Source organism: Corythoichthys intestinalis, chromosome 10 (genome assembly GCF_030265065.1).
Source record: "Corythoichthys intestinalis isolate RoL2023-P3 chromosome 10, ASM3026506v1, whole genome shotgun sequence".
Taxonomy (NCBI): domain Eukaryota; kingdom Metazoa; phylum Chordata; class Actinopteri; order Syngnathiformes; family Syngnathidae; genus Corythoichthys; species Corythoichthys intestinalis.
Window position 1 is genome coordinate 52,282,195 of NC_080404.1, and position 21,849 is coordinate 52,304,043.

The window sequence follows — 21,849 nt, forward strand, 5'->3', positions numbered from 1 at the left end:
CCATCCCGCAGACAGGAAGTGACGCAATATCGCAGCTCTCAGACCGGAAATGACAACATGAAACAGCGCTCGAGCTCCGAGCTTCCGGTTTTATCGTAATAGTTAGCGTCCATTCGAACGTAAATACTAGTTTACTTTCCTTTTCGCACGTCTTTTATTTTCGGTTTCAGCATCACTCATTATTATTTAAATAATAATTTATTTCCATGCTCCTTAAATTGATTTGGTGAAATCGGGAGATTAACTCTTTAAGCGCGGTCAGTTTGTTAAAGCCTGCTGATTTTACCAAAATGAAAAACACTGTTACAGTACATCAAAATTAAAATACACACTACTGCAATAAAGGTTTAATTGGTGACTGAGAGATCGCATGTGACCTATCACAGTGTGTACTTTAGTTTGTCAATTGTAAAATATACTCCAATTGAGAATTATTAGAAATTGCTGTCATCCTTACATTTTTATGAACGGACACATTAATATAGCTTCATTACAATTTAATGTATCAAAAACGTAATATTCTCTCAATGTTGCAACCAAACCAATTTTGTCTTTCATTTTGCTACTTAAATTCACTCATGTGGGTGAAGATCCTAATTAACTAATTCAGAAACTATATTAAACTTTCTGCTCCAGGAAAGGCACCTTTATTTCAAACAGAAATGACAAAATAGTTGTCATGTGTTAGTTGTTCTTTTCTTTTATCCCAGACAATAGTTGTAGGTTGTTTTAATTACCTGACATTTTTCGGCAAGCCTTCATCACAGGTAATTAAAACTACCTACAACTAACATCTGGGATAAAAGAAAAAAAACAACTAATTTATAAGTGTAGAAAAATGAACTCAATACAACCAGTTCTAATATGGTAAACTTTATTTTTATTATTTTTTTATTATTATTGAGAGAATACCAGATATTTTCTTTGGTCAACAATCTCCTCAAAAAAGGTAAATCCATCTTCCAGATGGTTGAAACAGAACTTGAATGGCTCCAAGACATTGTAGTTCGTGCTCATCCTCTTCCATCTGCAGGATGCTTGGGAACTCCTACTGCATTGATTCCCCCCCCCCCCCCCCCCCCCCCCGCCCCGCCGCCCTGTCCGAGGCTTTTGTGCTGTCTTGCACAATCCTTTTACCAAAACTGTTCATTGGAAAAGAGAAAGAAAACAGCTATTTGAATATTACATAATAAAAATGATGCTTTGTTAATTTTATACTTGATTTTTCTTTTCAGGCATTGCATTAAACTAGATATATAAACAATCTTACCATTTTTTCCCGCCATATCTTTTTGGAGTGGGCCACCACTAACTTGAAGGAGCTGTGGTTGCACCTCTTCCTAAAAAAAAATCAGTGAATAAAGGGGGACATGTTCAAAAGTGCGTCAGAGTAATGGACACTAAAAAGTCTTTAAAAGCTGACCTCAGCAATTATATTCAAATTTCACTTCTGTAGCTGATAGACTGGTGGCACTTCACCCTGCAGTAATGCTTTTGCCTTATCTGTCCAATGGGCAAACTCTTTCCTGTGGCTCACCTAAGTTGAAAAAATACAAAAATAAGTATTCCACATTTTCCAACAAAGAATTAAGGTGCTGTGCACCTACTTTCCTATGAATGCCATATCAACAGTTTCAAAGACTTACCATGCACCCAAGTTTGAAATTGTCCACTAGCAATATACACCGCCACTTCCTCAGAGTTGGCATATCAGTCTAACAAAAATTAAAAACAAGTGTAAATAAAGAATAACGACAAGGATATTTTGTAGCCCAATTTGAATGATTCGGTGAACTTCATTTTACAATGGTTAAACTCAAAGAGAGCATCCAGAACAGTGCAAAGAGCATACTACAAATGGATAAATGAATACAAATATAACAGAGGACAAAATTGGACAGTTTAACTCACCTACCAACATGAAGATGCCACAGTCCTTCCCCTATGGCTGTCCCGAAAAACCCTAACGTAAGAATTTAACCGAGTCACTTCCTTCAAGTTTTGAATCAATGAATACACACTTTTACAAATACCTCTATTTCACTTCCAATCCTCTCTTTCCATGTCCCCCTGTTGATTGACTGTCAACGTTTTCTGCAATTGAAAATATCGGTTTATATTAAATACAGTAGTTAAACAATTACAAACGTGTTTCCATGCATAAGAACACCAACCAGTCAGGTTTAAATGATTCATGCAAACAAAACAAGGGCGTAGGTTTGCATAGGGACGGTAGGGACATAACACGACCAACTTTTCAGGATGCTAAAGTTGTCCCCACCAACTTTTGAGCAACCTTATTTGCATTATATTCGTCCCTACCAATGTTGAGACCGGGCCAATGCCCTTGAAACAAAACATTCGCAATTTTAGAGTGGCATTTTAGAATTTTGCTTCAAATGATTGGATGAATCATCTGGAGTGCAATTCTGCTTTAATTGAAGGGGCAAAATAAAAGGATCGACTGGAACATACCTTCAAAACCAAACAAGGCTATTCTGGATCATCATGGAAACGCCATGCCAATATGAATGGTTACTGAATTTCATTAGAGATAACAATAGTTCTCTGATCTCAAGATTGGATCTGTTTTTCTTCCCACAAATAATTGGAATTTGGATCATTTAATTTGTTATGATTTGACTGTTCTTTGAAAATGAACCAATGCTCCAAGTTGTAGTTGTTACTAATCAGCCTTACAGGCAGATGCATGTGTGGGTCACATCCTGTAGGCTTTCACCATGTTGCAACAACATAGGGGTCAGCCACAAATATGGTCCTTCCCTGAAAAATACATAATCTATACACACGGACATATGTTATATAAATACAAACGTACGCAGACACCTACATGAGCCCATACAAGCATTCTGTAGGCTACATAGTTAAAATAATACCCTACACACGCCAAAAAAATACTTTTTTATACCTTTGAATGAGCTACTTGTTAGACAAGTTATAAATATGCATTTCATATCTGCAAAAAAACAAAAACAAAAAGTTACATTTTACTTAATTGTACAAGTGACATTATGTTCTTTAGAGAAACTAAATCCTCAAAATTCACAGTTGATTCCATTTCATTGTTCAGGCCAACGTTCCAAAAGTCAGCACGTGTCAATCAAACTTTCTTTTTTTAGACAATCAACACCATTTCTGGCCTCTTTATATTCAAGATTTGCATAAGCTAATGAGAATGTTGATTGGTTAAATAAACAAAGAGTAAATAATCAATTATGTCCAATTGTTAACTAATATAAGGAATAATAAGCCTATCCAGATTTCCACTGAGCACAACATTTGTCTCAGACATAAAACATACCAGCCGTTCCTGGGCAGGATGAGTTTGAAGCGTCCATGAAGCTCGGCATGGTCTTATATTGTCACCATTGGTCCTGTCTGCACAGTGGGTTTTACAGTGTTCGATGTCTATCAAAAAAAAAGTATTCAGCACAGTCCAAAATCTAAAGTACATTAATATTTATGCTACTTACTTCCATTTGGATCTGTGTGACATCCCTGTATCTGCATGGGAAGACTACCATTTGGGGGTCGTGATTTAGTTTCTTCCCAATGGGGTGGTGATCTTGCAGCTAGTAAAAAAAAAAACAAAATAATGAAAAAATATATAGCTAAGCAGAGTAACAATATCAAGAAAAAATTACAACCTTGTCCTATTTGGATCATGTGACAACATTCAAACTACAAAGGACCAGACAAAACAAATGAAGGCAAAACAACAATACCATACAACAACAAAAACAGCGAGCTGCGAATTGCAGGCATGTACATAATGAAAAATAAGAGTGCAATATAATGAAAACTACACAAAGAAGACTGTTCATTGTGAAAAAAAAATGTAAAAAGCATTAGCAGCATTAGCGAATTCGCTGCTGAATTCATCAGTACGTATTAAACAATATAAGTAGAGCAAAGTCACATGCAGTTAGTAAAGGAAGACATTATTTAAATTACATTAAGTATACTAGATATAAGTACGGTCTTTTCAACTCAGAATAAACACTTCATATTTTCACCGCAAGTCTTGTTTAACTATTTAACATTTTTAAACATGCATACGCTTTTAAAAACTTTTTTTCAGTGCGGCCACTTACCGTGTTTTTTTCGCGAGAGGTGAAATAACGTAACTTGTTTTCGTCGCAAGGGTTGACGACATTTCCGGTCTGAGGGGACTGAGAGCTGCGGTGTTGCGTCATTTCCTGTCTGCGGGATGGGTACTGAGAAGAGCGGCGCAGGGTACTGAGAGAGGCGGGCTGCAGCCAGACTCCTCTCAAGTGGACGGCAGTCGGGGAAGCAAACGGGATGTGGCATCGTGAGTTTGCTTTCAAAATAAAGCACTTCCGGTGGTGACATTTACGATTGACTAAACAATTACAAAACTGCAAAAATTCATCTTCAGTACCGTTTATCCTCACCAGCCAAACACAAAATTATTTTTTTTCAAGCTTCGGTTAAAACAAAACGACAAAAGTAATAAATAAATAGATTTTAGATTTGGGGAAAAAAATTAAATTATAAATAAAAGGTAAACATAACTAAATAAATAAAGTAGGGCGGTCAAACGATTAAAAATTTTAATCGAGTTAATTACAGCTAAAAAATTAATGAATCGTAATTCATCGCAATTCAAACCATCTATAAAATATGCCATATTTTTCTGTAAATTATTGTTGAAATGGAAAGATAAGACACAAGATGGATATATACATTCAACATACGGTACATAAGGACTGTATTTGTTTATTATAACAAAAAATCAACAAGATGTCATTAACATTATTAACATTCTAATAAAGCGATGCATGGATAGAAAGACTTGTAGTTCTTAAAAGATAAATGTTAGTACAAGTTATAGAATTTTTTTATTAAAACCCGTTAATGTTTTCATTTTAATAAAATTTGTAAAATTTTGAATCAAACAATAAACTAGTAGCCCGCCATTGTTGATGTCAATAATTACTTACACAATGCTCATTGGTGCTGAAGCCTATAAAATCAGTCGCACCCAAGCACCAGCAGAGGGCGGCAAAACTCCACAAAACACAATTAACATGTGGGCATTTCTCTGTACTGTCATTTAAATCTTGTCTGAGTGGGGCATGTGCGTTAATTGCGTCAAATATTTTAACGTGATTAATTTTTAAAATTAATTACAGCCCGTTAACGCGACAATTTTGACAGCCCTAAAATAAAGCAATAAAAACATATTTTTTAAAAGCTAAATTTAAAATCATCTTACATTCACTATTTCTTTTTAAAAAAGTTTCCTTCTCTTGAGACTACTAGATCACCAAAATGATTTCTTTTTCACTAAATACCCGAATAATACTACCGTATTGGCCGGAATATAAGACCGCCCTGATTATAAGACGACCCCCTCTTTTTCAAGACTTTTTGAACACCAAATTAATTTGTATACAGAAAATAATTACAGTACATATGAAACAAATGATTATAACAATATATTTGAGGGGAAAAGCATGTTATTTTGCCTCATTCAAATCTTAATATCTGAACATTTAAATATGTAAACAAAAGTGCAATCACATTCGTAAATGAATGGCTTCTGGTTTTTGAAATGTAAATAAACCAATCTATTGTGATAAAACAACAAAATTGCAATAACTGCATTAACCATCAAAGTGAGGTCTAACTATAACTGTAGTCTTAAAACTAATCTGAATAAGGAAAAACATTGCAATCAAATAATGCAAACTGGTTAAACTTGAGAGTAGCTTAGATCTGTCATGACAGAACATCGCTTCAATGATATCTGGCGCCCTCTAGCGTCGTGAATGGGTATAAGGTCTATACCGCCAACATAAGACGACCCCCTCTTCTTCAGTCTTATTTCAATGCAAAAAACACCGTCTTATATTCAGGCCAATACGGTACTTGGCTAATCATAATAATAATACTTTCTTGTATTTGTTTTTGATGCCTTCACACATTCAACCATATTTGTACCTACTCCTGTTTACTATATTTCTTACAGTTTAATTAACATTAACAATAAAAAAACACATACAGTGCACCTCTTTCTCTAAGCAGCTTCCAACTTGAGTTTTGCCGGTTAACAAGTTCACAGTTTAATGTTATGCTAACTCTGATGCAGGGGGCCGCATGATGTCTGTGTCTACGCTTTGTGCGTGTGTGGGGCGGTGGCAAGTCATTAGCTAATCAAAAGTGCATTTAAGGGGGGAAAATGGGCCAGTACATTCAGCAAGTGAAAAGGGGTAAATGTAAGTGTGAACATAACAATAATAATTCACTTAATGGTTGGGTCAATTCTACCCTTACAACACATGGGGAGACAATCTAAATTACCTATGGACTGAACTCATTATATCATGCAAATAAGGTTGCCTAAAAGTTGGTAGGGACAATTTGAGCATCCTTAAAAGTTACCCTACCGTCACTATGCAAACCTACACCCTGAAGGAGGGTTGCCTTATTTAAACCTCACATTTAGTTTGGTGTGCCCCTGACTGGTGAAGTGAGAGAAAACACCATTGTGAGATCAAAGGAGCTGTCTGAGGCCTTCAGAAAGAAGATTGTAGACGCTTATGAGTCTAGTAAGCGTTTTCAAAAGATCTCAAAAGAATATAAAATCACCCATTCCACTGTCCGGAAAATAGTCTACAAGTGGAGGACATTCAAAACAACTGCCAACATGCCCAGGTCTGGCCGTCCAAGCAAGTTCACCCCAAGAGCAGACCGCAAGATACTAAAAGAGGTCTCCAAAAACCCTGTAATGTCATCACGGGACCTACAGCAGGCTCTTGCTACTGTTGGTGTGAAAGTGCATGCTTCTACAATCAGAAAGAGACTTCAAAAGTTTAACCTTCTTGGGAGGTTGCTATCCAAGAAGAACATGAAGGCCAGACTGAAGTTTGCCAGAGTGAATGTAGACAAAGACCAGGACTTCTGCAATAATGTTCGTTGGACAGATGAATCTAAAATTGAATTATTTGGACACCAGAACAGAGGACATGTTTTTTTGCTTTAAAGAGCATACGACAGGAGAAAAAAAGTCTCAAATAGCATTATTATGTGAATTATAATCATATTTTGAGATGATTCAACTATATACAATAATTTAGCAAAGCGCAGATGACGAGAAATTAGTCTTTTTATCTGCCGGTTAGCCACGCCTACCGTTATAGGGCTCTAGCGTCCCCAACAGGTGGATGACGTCAGCGGGAGACTGGGCTCATCGGTTTTACTATTCAGCCCATTGAGGGGGAATTATTCAGAACGAGGAAAACGCGACGAAGAGAGCCGCAAAATGCCATTGTTTCAGTCTCTCTACTCCAATATTTTTACAGGAAATTTTTTTTTATCCAAGTATTTTTCCCCAATAGCTAAATAAATGGCTTGAGAAGGACCAGTCAGGTCGTCGAGGCGGAACTATTCACAACGAGGAAAACGCGACGAAGAGAGCTGCAAAATGTCATCGTTGCTGTCTCTTTACTTCAATATTTTTAAAGGATATTCTTTTTATCCATTTTCCCTAATTGCTAAATAAATGGCATGGTCATGACAAATACCAGTCTTGTGCTAAATGGAATATGAAATAATAAAAATGCACTTATTCAGGACGACATGGCAAAATTACTCCATAACGGTCAAAACTGTCGACTTCACCTTTACTGTCGCACCTCCCGAACGATATTTTATGACACCTAAATCGGACATACGTAAGTCATTTCCCTTCCCCGGCTTCGGAGAATGTAAACAAACCAAGAGGCGTGACAGCTAGCCGACATGCTAACCCAAACCCAGTGATGTTTCAAAGTCTTTGAAACGGAAAATCACACATAACTAGCCCGGATTATTTGACATGACGACTGGGTTGTCGATTGTCTTTGCGGATCGGCAAACCGCCCGGCGGAGAGCAATTTACAGTTCGTTCCCCGGAGGAGGGCGGCTGCAGTTGTTGTGCAGCTAACGTGCAGCTAATGTGCACGAGGAGAGCTTTTTACATGCCTATCAATGATCAAACGTAAGTAGTCCTTTATTTAAAGAAAGTTTGTAGTGTTTACATTGTAATCGCTGTATTAATATTTGACATAATACAAAACAAGATGTTTACTCACTTCCTCGTAAGTCCAATGGTCCCACAGTAGTAGAGCTTGGCCAATATCCACGGTGAATGGGAACCTTTTGAAACTCCAAAAAGGCGCACACGCCTCTCCCTCATAAAGCGAGATTTTTCTGCAGCCGTTTGGCTGGCGTGATGCGAAAAATAAACGTATTAATCTGCAAAATCAGCTGAATTCTTAGTCCTCATACACAACACTACCGCTGTTTAATGAAGAGGACGCCTTCAGCCGTACACGTCACAGCGCCCTCCTCCTCAATGCAAGACCGAAGCCGGAAGTCACTCATTTTCATGGCGCGGGATTGAAAAAACTAAATAAATATAGCGATCGCTTCCACACACATCCAAGCGGTCCATATCATTCAGGAGCATAAAATACAGCGTGTATATCAGACCGGGATGACGAGGCGGACTCAGCTGCGGAGGTTCAGGCAAAAACTTTTATTTTGAAAACAGGTTCTTCCGCTGACCTGCGGGAATGAGAAAAATGTACAAACAAAAAACTCTCCAATGGAGGAATAAGTCAAAGCAACCACGATCAGGGTTCAAACAAAAAAGCACTCCATAAGGGAGGAAAGGCAAAAACACAAAACGCTCCTAATGGAGGAAAAAGCCAAGATAGCGAAGATAAAAAAAATTCAAACACAAAGCGCTCCAATGGAGGATAACATTCAGTAGAACTATAATAGACTATGACGGTAGGCTATGACGAGAGGCTGACGTGACTGACCTTGGACGAAAGACACTTCTGCACAAGACAAGGGAAACTAAGGCAATATATACATACAGGGGTTAATTGGGAGCAGGTGGAGACAATAGGTGATTAGGTGACCAGAGGAAGGGCAAGTACGCAGACACAAGGAGGGTGAAGCCTTCAAAATAAAACAGGATATGACATGGCATGACAGAACCCCCCCCTCTAGGACCGGCTACCAGACGGTCCAGGTTGGTCGGGGTGGTCCCTGTGGAAGTCTCTGATCAACGAGGGGTCCAGGATGAACCGCGAAGGAACCCATTGTCTCTCTTCCGGGCCGTAGCCCTCCCAGTCCACCAGGTATTGGCGGCCCCGACCTCGGGGTCGCACTGCCAGCAACCTCTTGACCTGATAGGCAGGGCCGCCGTCGATGTCCAGAGGAGGTGGAGGGCGCGGCATAGGCACCATTGAGCTCTCCACCACAGGCTTGACTTGGCTGACGTGGAAGGTGGGGTGGACTCTCAGGGAGCGTGGAAGACGTAGACGCACCGCTGCTGGGCCTACAACCTTCGATACAGGAAATGGACCCACAAAGCGGGGGGCCAACTTCCGGCAGGTGGCCCGGAGGGGAAGGTTTCGTGCGCTTAGCCACACTCGCTGTCCCGCCTGGTAGGCGGGTGCTGGGCGTCGGTGGCGGTCTGCGGCCCTTTTCACTCGATCCCCTTGGCGGACGAGGACTTGGCGAGCTGCTTCCCATATGCGTCTGCTACGGCGGACCAAGGCATAGGCAGACGGGACAGAGACCTCTCGCTCCTGTGCAGCAAACAAAGGCGGATCGTAGCCATGGACGCATTTAAAGGGTGACATACCTGTGGCGGAGGTGGGAAGTGTGTTGTGGGCATATTCCACCCAGACCAGGTGGTTGCTCCATGTGGATGGGTTCTGGGATACCAAACACCGGAGGCCGGTCTCCAACTGTTGGTTGAGGCGCTCGGTCTGGCCGTTGGACTCCGGATGGTATCCTGACGTGAGACTGGCCTTAGCCCCGATGAGGCGGCAGAATTCCCTCCAAAAGTGTGACACGAACTGTGGCCCCCGGTCCGAGAGAATGTCCCGGGGGAAGCCATGAATGCGGAATACCTCCCGCATCATGATCCCTGCAGTGTCTTTGGCAGAGGGCAAGGCAGGCAGGGCTATGAAGTGGGCCATCTTGGAGAAGCGGTCAACTACGGTCAGGATTGTTGTGTTTCCCTGGGATACAGGAAGCCCCGTGACAAAATCCAAGGAAATTTCAGCCCATGGTCTGGAGGGAATCGAGAGGGGTTGAAGAAGGCCCATGCGTGGTCTGGTGGACGTCTTGTTTTGGGCGCAGACCGAGCAAGCCTCGACGTACTCCCGGACCTCCGGCTCCATGCCTGGCCACCAGAACCTCCGGGAGATGGCGTGCATGGTGCGCCTGACTCCCGGATGACAGGAAAGCGGCGTGGAGTGGGCCCATTGGATCACCCGGGGACGTAGGTCAGCCGGGACGAATAGTCGGTTCTCTGGGCACCCCCGAGGTGTCCGGACCCCCCCTAATGCCTGCTTAACCTCCGTTTCTATTTGCCAAGTTACCGCCCCTACCACACAATTCAGTGGCAGGATGGTTTCAGGTTCCTTGGCTACAGGCTCGGGGTCATAGAGGCGTGAGAGGGCGTCTGCTTTGATGTTCTGGGACCCCGGCCTGTAAGAGATAGAGAAGGAAAATCTGTCAAAAAAGAGCGCCCACCTGGCCTGGCGAGAATTGAGTCGCTTAGCTGTCTTTAGATACTCTAGATTTCGATGATCTGTCCAAACTATGAAGGGTTGCTCTGCGCCCTCGAGCCAATGCCGCCACTCCTCCAGAGCGGTCTTGATGGCGAGTAGTTCACGGTCGCCCACATTGTAGTTCCGCTCAGCTGGAGATAGGCGGCGGGAAAGGAAGGCGCAGGGATGCATCTTCCCATCATGCTCCGCTCGCTGGGACAGTATAGCCCCAATGCCCTCACAGGATGCGTCGACCTCCACCACAAACTGACGACGAGGATCAGGCATGGTCAGGATGGGGGCTGTGGTGAAGCGGTTCTTCAAGGCCCGGAACGCTGCCTCTGCCGCAGGGGTCCATTCGAAATGCACCTTGGTGGACGTAAGAGCGTGGAGAGGGCCTGCAATGGTACTAAAACCGCGGATAAACCGCCTGTAAAAGTTTGCGAACCCAAGAAATTGCTGAAGCTTCTTACGACTGCCCGGTGTCGGCCAGTTAACCACTGTGTCTACTTTGGCTGGATCCATCTGGACCCCCCCAGGGGTTATAATAAAGCCCAGGAAGGAGATTGAGTCAACATGAAATTCGCTTTTCTCGGCTTTAACATAAAGGTCGTGGGTGAGAAGGCGTTTCAAAACTGATTCCACATGCTGCTTGTGGGTGGCTAAATCTGGGGAGTAAATAAGGATGTCATCCAGATAGACGAATACAAAACGGTCAAGAAATTCACGGAGGACGTCATTGATTAAAGCTTGGAAGAATGCAGGTGCACTGGTGAGGCCGAAGGGCATAACCAGATACTCATAGTGGCCATCTGGGGTGTTAAAGGCCGTTTTCCACTCGTCTCCCTCTCTAATACGGACTAAGTGGTAGGCGTTGCGTAGATCTAATTTAGTGAAGACTTTGGCCTGCTGCAATTGGTCAAATACTGAAGACATGAGGGGGAGTGGATAGCGATTTTTGATGGTGATGTCGTTGAGCTGACGGTAGTCTATGGTGGGACGGAGTGACCCATCTTTCTTGCCTACAAAAAAGAAGCCCGCCCCAGCTGCGGACGAGGAAGGACGGATGAGCCCTGCTTTCAAGGAAGCTTGAATGTACTCACGCATGGCGGCTTTTTCAGGACCGGAGATAGGATAAAGGCGCCCCCTGGGGATAGTGGAGCCCGGGATAAGGTCAATAGCACAGTCATAGGGACGGTGGGGTGGCAGAGACTGGGCTCGGGTCTTACTAAAAACCTGGCGTAGGTGGTGATAACACTCGGGGACGGTGCTCAAGTCGATCTCTAGCTCTGGAGTGACAGAAAGAGAAAACTTATTAATCACAGTCTCACCAACACCAGGATCGCCAACCCCAGCATTCTCAATAGCCAGACAACGTCCCCAGCAGTCCCCACCCCACCCCAATATGGACCCGGAGTTCCACTCAATGTGGGGTTGGTGTTTGCGAAGCCATGAGAGTCCCAAAACCAATGACCGAGCTTGGGCAGGAAACAAATGGAATGACATGGTCTCAGTGTGTCCTTGGAGTGTGATTTCTACTGGTTCGCAGGAATGGGTGATTGTAAACAGTCTCTCTCCATTGAGGGATCTGGCCACCAGGTGTCGGTCGAGTGGGACAGCCTGTAGACCCAGAAGGTTGCAAACCGTCCATGGCATCAGACAGTCATCAGCGCCGGAGTCAATGAGAGCGGGGAGTGTATGTGAGGAGGACCCGTGTTTTACTTGAACAGTGGTCGTAGAACGAGGAGTGGCACACACAGGTTGATTGTTGTGGCTGGGCTTAGCTCTGCGGGCGGCGCAAACTGCCACCAGGTGTCCCGAGCTCCCACAGTAGAAACACAGTCTCTCCTGGTATCGGCGTCTGCGCTCCTCTGGGGATGTACGTGTGGGTCTGAGTTGTATTGGTACTGTATCGTTATGGTCCCTTTGAGGTGCGAACGGCGGGGTGTGAGCGCGGAGAGGTTCGGACCGCTCCGGCGACTCAGGAGGCGGTCTCACAGCGTGGATAGGTCGGCTTTTGCTAAGCTCCTCAAGACGGTAGTCAGTGCGTATGGCTAGAGCGATGAGGTCGTCCAACCCCTCTGGAAGGTTGAGCGGTACGAGTCGATCCCGGATAGTGGGAGAGAGTCCCTTGAAAAAAGTGTCATACAGGGCAGTGTGGCACCAGCCACAACCCGTGGCCAGGGTACGGAACTGAATAGCATAGTCGTTGACTGAGTCTTTACCTTGATGCAGGCTGCTGAGTTCTCTGGCTCGGTCTCGCTCAGAACAAACGGGGTCAAACGTCTTCTTTAGGGCGTCTCTAAATGAGGACAAGACATGGCATGATAGTGAATCGCGCTCCCACTCCGCCATGGCCCAGGCCCGGGCCCGTCCAGACATGTGGGACACCATGAAGGCAATGCGAGAGCGGTCGGTGGTGAACTCGTGGGGGGAACAGTCAAAGTGCATACTGCATTCCGTGATGAAAGCTTGGCTAGTACCTGGGTCCCCGCAGAATCGCTCTGGCGGCGCCAATCTTGGTCCTCTTCCAGGAACCAGGGAGGAAGAAACCAGAGGGGGGCAGTCAGGGTTATTGGAAACGGAAGCTGGTTGTGCTGGGAGTAGCCGGGCTGTGAGCTCCATCAGCTGATTGTTCATTTGGACCAGCTGTGCAGCCATCGTGGCTTGGAAGTCCTCCTGGCGGGTGAGACGACCAGATTGCTCTCGGAGCGTGGCAAACAATTCGGGGGCCTCCGCTGGGTCCATTTCTGGCAGAAGTGTTCTATCAGACCGGGATGACGAGGCGGACTCAGCTGCGGAGGTTCAGGCAAAAACTTTTATTTTGAAAACAGGTTCTCCCGCTGACCTGCGGGAATGAGAAAAATGTACAAACAAAAAACTCTCCAATGGAGGAATAAGTCAAAGCAACCACGATCAGGGTTCAAACAAAAAAGCACTCCATAAGGGAGGAAAGGCAAAAACACAAAACGCTCCTAATGGAGGAAAAAAGCCAAGATAGCGAAGATAAAAAAAATTCAAACACAAAGCGCTCCAATGGAGGATAACATTCAGTAGAACTATAATAGACTATGACGGTAGGCTATGACGAGAGGCTGACGTGACTGACCTTGGACGAAAGACACTTCTGCACAAGACAAGGGAAACTAAGGCAATATATACATACAGGGGTTAATTGGGAGCAGGTGGAGACAATAGGTGATTAGGTGACCAGAGGAAGGGCAAGTACGCAGACACAAGGAGGGTGAAGCCTTCAAAATAAAACAGGATATGACATGGCATGACAGTGTATTATGAATTAGACATGCTTTTTCGTGTCACATGCACTTTAAACCCTATACAGTATTCTCGGAAAAGAACCTCATACCAACTGTGAAGCATGGAGGTGAAAGTGTCATGGTTTGGGGAAGGTTTGCTGCAGCAGCTCCTGGCCAGCTCACCATCATAGAATCCACCATGAATTCTATTGTGTATCAGTGGAGGTTTGAGGAACATGTGAGATCATCCGTGAAAAAATTAACGCTGATGCAAAACTGGACAACGGAGAATGACTCAAAACATACCAGTAAATCCACCAAGGCCTGGCTGAAGAGGAAGAAATGGAGAGCCCTGGAATGGCCGAGTCAAAGCCCAGATCATGATCCCATTGACATGCTGTTCGGTAACTTGAAACGGGCTGTGCATGCAAGAAACCCCTCAAACATCTCACAGCTGCGTTGAGAAGTGGGGCAAACTTTCTTCAGACCGATGTCAAAGACTGGTAGAAGGCAACAAAAAGCGTCACACTGAAGTTATTTCAGCCAAAGGGGGTAACACTAGCTATTATGTGGTAGGGTGTTCTAACTTTTTCCTTAGTTAGAATATGCATTTTGGTTGATATATTTGGTATAATGAGTAAAACAATGTTAATTTTTCTTGTTTACCTGCAATTAAGTCACTTTCTTTGCCAGAGATAAAGAAAAACAAGATTATGTGAACATTTTTTTTTTAATGAAGAACTGAATATTTCTTAGAATATATGTCCTGATTTTTTCACATGGCTGTATGATCATTGTTTGCATCCAATGGCACCAGTCCAGAGTTAAGCTGATGTGTCAATATTTTCTCTTTCCAACAGATAGAGTGTTCAGGCCTGTCTAAAGTCCTCTAGTCTTTTTGGAATCTTCGGATTCGGACTCCACCCTGCATTTATAGTCTGCCCATGTGACCTCTGAATCCTTTTTTCGGTCCTATACTTGCTGCCAATCCAGAGGACTTTTTCCCTGATGGTGTGTTCCCGGCGCCTTCGGAGGCTCCGGCGCATGCTAGCCTTGCTGGCGGGCTTGACGGTGGCGACCTTTGCCCTCCACAGCACCCTCTTGGCGGCGCCCCCGCCACTGAGCGGTTGCCGCGTGGAGTCCCCGCTGCTGGGTGAGAAAGCAAAAAAGTCATTCGCTGCACACACACAGCGAGACATCCCTTCCGTACGGCCATCACTGGCGCTGAAACATTAAGCGACGTCCCAGTTTGAACGATGGCGCGTTTTGCAGTGGGACCCCGACCCGTGCATCTGCCCACGTCACCCCCGACGTTGGCGGAGATCGGAAGGAGGAGCACGTTGGTGTCGCCAGGCGGATTCTACCGTCCGCCGCATTGCCAATCTCGGCACCGCACGGCCATTGTGATACCGTACCGGGCCCGGCTGACGCACCTGCGCTATCTCCTGGACCACCTTCATCCTTTCCTGCAGAGGCAGCAGATCTACTACAAAATCTACGTGGTGGAACAGGTAAGGCCACACACCGTAGTCAGGATTGCATTTGAAGGGCTGGCACAATTCATCCGATCATGACGGTCAATGTATCATTTAGAGCAGGGGTCAGCAATCCTAGTCCTCGAGTGCCACTATCCAACATGTTTTCCATGTCTCCCTCCTTTAACACACCTGAATCAAATGATCAGCTCATCAGCACGCTTTGCAGGAGCCTGATAACGATCATGATTATTTGAGTCAGGTGCGTTAAAGGAGGGAGACATAGAAAACAAGCTGGATAGTGGCACTCGAGGACAAGGGTTGCTGACCCCTAATTTAGAGCAAGGGTGCTCAAGTCTGTTGCTCGAGTGCCCCTATCCAGCTTGTTTTCCATGTCACCGTCCTCCAGCACACCTGAATCAAAAAATTAGGATTGTTATCAGGGTCCTACAGAGCTTGTTGATGAGCTGACCATTTGATTCAGGTGTGTTAAAGGAGGGAGACATGGAAAACAAGCTGGATAGGGGCTCTCGAGGACCGAACTCGGGCACCACTGGTTTAGAGACATTTTAGACCTCAAAGAAACACTGAAAGAGTCAATGAAAGAATCACATTAAATTTTTTCATTTATGTAGTATCGAATATAGGGCTGCCGGAATCGATTATTTATATAATCAATTAATCTATCCATCAGTTAGTTCGAATAATCGGATTACGAACATTCACTGAGTTCAATTCAATTCAATTTTATTTGTATAGCCCTAAATCACAACAAGGTTGTCTCAAAGGGCTTTGCAGAGGCAATATGATACACAGTCAGAAACAGCAGATGAAATAAATAGAGATGAAATAAATAAAGGTCAAGTCCTGGGCATCCCCCATCCTTCGACCCTCCATGTCGGCAAGGAAAACCTCCAAAACTCTCTGGGAGAAATAAGAAACCTTGTGGAGTACCACAGTCAGGAGAGATCCACTCCCAGGACGGATAGACAGGATGCACCCGGACTGCCAATGGGAATTAGCAGACGGAGTTGCAGTTTGTAAAGATGCAATAGAGTAAAGGAACAAGAAGAGGTCCATCTAGCCACATCAGACGGAAGTGGCGACGAGGACGTCCATCCAGCCAGGGGTCCGGATAGTCAGGAGAGATCCACTCCCAGGATGGATAGACAGGATGCACCCGGACTGCCAATGGGAATTAGCAGACGGAGTTGCAGTTTGTAAAGATGCAATAGAGTAAAGGAACAAGAAGAGGTCCATCTAGCGACACCAGACGGAAGTGGCGACGAGGACGTCCATCCAGCCAGTGGTCCGGATAGTCAGGAGGCTGCAGCTGAAAAATAGCCCCAGGGGACACCGGATGACTAGTGTTGAAGAGACTAGTCAACTAGATATTAACATTGAAAAATAGAAATAAAGTAAGACAAGTGGTAGGTAGAGTGAGAAAAAGGAGATAGGACTCAGTGGCTGTACTTCCCCCAGCATTATAGCTTCTAGTGCAGCTAAGACTGAACTGTGAGTCTAGTCCGACTTCAACTAGCCTGACCATAATCTTTGTCGAATAGGAACGTTTTTAGTCTAATCTTAAATGTACAGACTGTCTCGGCTTCTTTAATACTAGCTGGAAGCTGATTCCATAAAACGGGCTTGGTGGTTAAAGGCTCTAGCTCCGACAGTACTTTTAGAAACCCTGGGAACTACCAGTAGACCTGCATTCTGAGAGCGGAGTGTTCTGTTGGGGCCGTATGGAACCAGAGCATCGGTGAGATATGACGGCCCCAACCCATTAATGGTCTGTAAAGTAAGAAGGAGGATTTTAAATTTAATTCTAAACTCGACTGGAAGCCAGTGAAGGGCCTGGAGTACAGGGGTGATGTGCTCTCTTCTATTAGTTCCTGTTAAGAGTCCTGCTGCTGCGTTTTGGACTAGCTGAAGACCTTTTAGAGAACTTTTAGGACAAGCTGCAAGTAGGTAGTTACAGTAATCCAATCTAGACGTAACGAACGCGTGTATTAATTTTTCTGCATCATTTTTAGATAAAATATTTCTATTTTTGGCCATATTGCGCAGGTGGAAAAAGGCTGTTCTGCAGGTTTGTTTAATACAGGGGTCCCCAAACTTTTTCCTGTGAGGGCCACATAACCCTTCTCTTCTCTGATGAGGGGCCGGGGTCAGTTTGTAACAGAAAAAGTGTGACGATTGCAGGAGTGCCTAAATGTAAAAATGTATTGTTTTTCAGAAAGCCACAATCAAATAACCCTTTCTGGATTCTTCACGGAACCAAAGTAAATAAAATAAAAATGATATAATATAATATAGTATAATATAATATAATATAATTAGGGCTGTCAAACGATTAAAATTTTTAAGCGAGTTAATCACAGCTTAAAAATTAATCGATTTAATCGCAATTCAAACATCTCTAAAATATGCCTTATTTTTCTGTAAATTATTGTTGGAATGGAAAGATAAGACACAAGACGGATATATACATTCAACATACTGTACATAAGTACTGTATTTGTTTATTATAACAATAAATCAACAAGATGGCATTAACATTAATATTCTGTCAAAGCAATTCCTGGATAGAAAGACTTGTAGTTCTTAAAAGATGGATTTTAGTACAAATTATAGAAATTTTATGTTAAAACCCCTCTTAATGTTTTCGTTTTAATAAAATTGGTAAAATTTTCAATCAAAAAAATTAACTAGTAGCTCACCATTGTTGATGTCAAGAATTACACAATGCTCATGGTGCATAAATTCAGTCGCACCCAAGCGCCAGCAGAGGGAGACAAAAAACACAAGTAACAAGTGGACATGACACTGCTGTCATTTTAATCTGTTTGAGCGGGGCATATGCGTTAATTGCGTCAAATATTTTAACGTGATTAATGAAAAAAATTAATTACCGCCCGTTAACGCGATAACTTTGACAGCCCTTAATATAATATAATATAATATAATATAATATAATATAATATAATATAATATAATATAATATAATATAATATAATATAATATAATATAATCAGGGGTGCACATAATTTTTTTGCCCAGGTTCTCAGAGGAGGACCTGGAGATGTGACTTGGTCCTCATTGAGCTTGAGAGCCGACCCACCTGATGCGATAAATTTATGACAAGCTTTACTTAGAGCCAATTAACTTTGATTAATTATATTAACAGTTAATGCTTAATTAACATCAACTGGCACAACAAAATTGCCATTACTTTGAAGTGAAATGTAAAGAAATAAACATAAAAGCACCAATTCAAAATAAAGGGCATTATGCGGCTCCCACATTAACTCCAAGCCTTTTTAAAAGTGGGATGTCCTCCTCATAAGACCTCATTGAACGTGCATGTTTAGCTTTGTAAAATGCGAGCAAAAACACGTTTGTCAGTGCATGTCGCTGTTCATTACCTTTATTCCGCCCTATTCCGCCACATGTCCATAGGGCGAGTGGGGTCCTGTTTGACATCGATAGTTTGCTTAATTGCCACATGCTCTCTGTTTTTTTCGTGCTTTTCAAAGTTTGGATGGCTGAAATTCTTTGACCCTACATAAAATGCGTTGCTCTAATCGGCGACATTGGGATTCTCACGGCACATTTTGTACCGCATTTCCGTGCGAGCATCATTCGCTTCTAACCATGGTACCTCCTGTAGCCACTTTTCAGCAAAAGTCCTTTTTTTCGGTAGCTCCGGTGACGTCTCTGTCGTCTGTCTGTCTTTTGACGGGGGTGGGGGAACACGGAAGTAATTACTCAGTGTGGCCTGCCTCATCGACATTTTGAGAAGTTATTTTCTCGTGTCCGCCGCAAATAGAGTGGTCAGCCATCGGTACGCAAAAGCGTATGGAAGCCGTTGAGGGCCAGCGCGTTTGTCTACGTCCAGTACGCATGTGCGGACCACTTATGTGCACCCCTGAATATAATATAATATAATATAATATTATGTAATATAATATAATATAATATAATAATACTGTATTAATTAAATAGATAATAACCAAATAACCATTGCTCAGTTCTTCACAGAAAAAAGCCAGGACATAAATAACTCTATTGAAAAAAAAAAAAAAAAAAAAAAAAAATTTTTTTTTTTTTTTTTTTTTTTTTTACAATTTTCTTTTTTTTTTTGTTCAGGGGGCCGGACCAAATGTGGCTGCGGGCCGGGCCGTAGTTTGGGGACCCCTGGTTTAATATGAGCTTTAAACGATAAGTCTGGGTCAAATAGAACTCCTAGGTTGCGGAATGAATTTTAGGATATGTAAAACAAACAAGTGTTAAGAGGTGGGGGGTCAGCCTGTTAGTGCTCAGACCATACGCCACACTCTACATCAAATTGGTGTGGATGGCTGTCACCCCAGGAGGAAGCCTCTTCTGAAGATAGTACACAAGAAAGCACGCCCGTCTCATTAGACCATAGGACATGGTTCCAGTAATCCATGTGCTTTGTTGACATGTCTTCAGCAAACTGTTTGCGAGCTTTCTTGTGTACCGTCTTCAGAAGAGGCTTCCTCCTGGGGTGACCCCCCCACCTCTTCAATTCTGCAGCAATGCTGACAGCCCTCCTGTAACCAGTCACATGACATTTTGGAGGGAAAATGACAAGCAGTACTCAATTTGGACATTTAGGGATGTATGTTTTTCCAAAGGGGTGTACTCACTTTTGTTGCCAGGGGTTTAGATATGAATGGCTATATTTTGAGTTATTTTCAGGGGAAAATAAATTAAGTCTATTATATGAGCTGCACACAGATTACTGTTCATTGTGTCAAAGTGTCATTTTTTCAGTGTTGTCCCATGAAAAGATATACTTAAATATCTGAAGAAATGCGAGGAGTGTACTCACTTTTGTGATACACTGTACATAACAAATGCATAAACAAACATATGAGCTCAAACAAAAAAATACCTTTTGTTAGTCTGAACAGGGAGCAGCTGGATTCAGACATGTTAGACGAGTTGTGGCATATTCACTGTTGCCACTAGAGGCCAGTGTATCCACCTAAATCAATAAAACTAAATGTAACACTTTGAAAACAAAGCATCGCAACGTCACTGTAATTAAACGAATCCTCGAAGCAGCAAAATTTTATTCGAAGCTTTTTTGTAGCCGAATTACTCGAGTTTTAATCGATTAATCGTTGCAGCACTAATCGAAAATAGTATCCATTATTTTTTTGAGTATCGATAATGAGTTGAAAATTTTAGTAGCGTGACAACACATTTTTTCATTCGCTGCCAACCCTCCGCCTTCAAATGGATATACTGTACTAGTGAAAAACAAATTGAAAGAGTGTGAATGTAGTTTTTGAGAGCCGCATGACTGGACATCTTCCAGTGGGGTGACGGCACCTTCAACAAAGGCATTCTCTTCAACGCCGGCATCGTGGAAGTTCTCCGAGACGATGACTGGAGCTGCATTATCCTCCATGACGTGGACCTGCTGGCCGAGGACGACCGCAACACCTACGCCTGTGACAATTACAACCCAATGCACTTGGCGGTGGCCATTGATAAGTTTGATTACAGGTTGTTTTCACTGATATTTTTTTATTGAATTGATTTATTTGATTTGTTTTCAACTAGTGGGAACTCGCCCAAAAAAATCCAAGGTCTGACAAATGGGTAAAGGTGTGTGGAACTACATCTCTTTAGAAACAAAAGATAGTAACAGAGCATCATGTAATCTTTGTCGACAGAACACGTATACTAGCAGGGCTTACTTTAATACAAAAAATACGACTTGTCATTAAGTGGTTGTATAATTTTTAAAATTATCTTTACTGGTCTAAAAATCTGGGTATTGTATCGGCATCGAATTGCAATGGGATCATAATCTTAAAAACATACAGTGGTATGAAAAACTAACTGAACCTTTTGGAATCTTTCACATTTCTGCACAAAATCACCATCAAATGTGATCTGATCTTTGTCAAAATCACACAGATGTAAAAACGGTGTATGCTTTTACTAAAATCACCCAAACATTTATAGGTTTTCAAATTTTAATGAGGATAGCATGCAAACAATGACGGGGGGTAAGTAAGTGAACCCTCAGCCTAAGGAGACTCAAAGAGCAATTGAAACCAATTTTTACCCAAAAAATTTAAGTCAGGTGTGTGCCCAATCACTGATGACTGTCTTAATGCTGCCCTGCCCACTATAAAACACACAACTGGTAAAAATGTCTTGATGAGAAGCATAGTATGATGTGCATCATCAAAAAAGCTGTCTGAAGACCTGTGATCAACGATTGTTGATTTGTATAAAGCTGGGAAGGGATACCAAACCATCTCTATAAGTCTGGATGTTCATCAATTGACTGTCAGAGAAGTTGTCTACAAATGGAGAGAGTTTGGCACCGTTGCTTCTCTCCCAAGGAGTGGCCATCCACCAAAGACGACGCCAAGAGTTCAGCGCAGAAGACTCAGAGAGGTAAAAAAGAACCCTAGATGTCTGCTAAAGACTTACAGAAATCACTGGCACAGACCAATAACT

General features: G+C 42.9%; 1 protein-coding gene and 2 long non-coding RNA genes across 9 annotated transcripts in view; 1 reads left to right on the forward strand and 2 right to left on the reverse strand.

Moving 5' to 3' along the window:
* LOC130923510 (uncharacterized) overlaps positions 1-1,052 on the reverse strand; it is a 226,808-nt gene extending 225,756 nt beyond the window's left edge. For both annotated transcript variants that reach the window (XR_009064715.1, XR_009064713.1), the window contains exon 1: positions 913-1,052. This is a non-coding gene — a long non-coding RNA (uncharacterized LOC130923510). The remainder of the gene's footprint in view (positions 1-912) is intronic.
* LOC130923506 (beta-1,4-galactosyltransferase 3-like) overlaps positions 1-21,849 on the forward strand; it is a 31,620-nt gene that overhangs the window by 3,130 nt on the left and 6,641 nt on the right. For both annotated transcript variants that reach the window (XM_057849284.1, XM_057849283.1), the window contains 3 exons: positions 14,722-15,014; positions 15,134-15,372; positions 20,690-20,880. In XM_057849284.1, the coding sequence (XP_057705267.1) occupies positions 14,870-15,014; positions 15,134-15,372; positions 20,690-20,880 (575 nt within the window). In that variant the 5' untranslated portion in view covers positions 14,722-14,869. The remainder of the gene's footprint in view (positions 1-14,721; positions 15,015-15,133; positions 15,373-20,689; positions 20,881-21,849) is intronic.
* Positions 1,086-4,283, reverse strand: LOC130923511 (uncharacterized). 5 transcript variants are annotated; one of them, XR_009064720.1, is made up of 10 exons: positions 4,116-4,283; positions 3,669-3,702; positions 3,495-3,593; positions 3,323-3,429; positions 2,034-2,094; positions 1,912-1,963; positions 1,647-1,715; positions 1,424-1,537; positions 1,271-1,340; positions 1,086-1,142 (listed from the first exon to the last, which is right to left on the reverse strand). It is a non-coding gene; the product is annotated as an uncharacterized LOC130923511 (long non-coding RNA). The 5 variants fall into 5 exon arrangements; XR_009064717.1 differs by lacking the exon at positions 3,669-3,702 and having other exon boundaries at positions 1,916-1,963; XR_009064716.1 differs by lacking the exon at positions 3,669-3,702.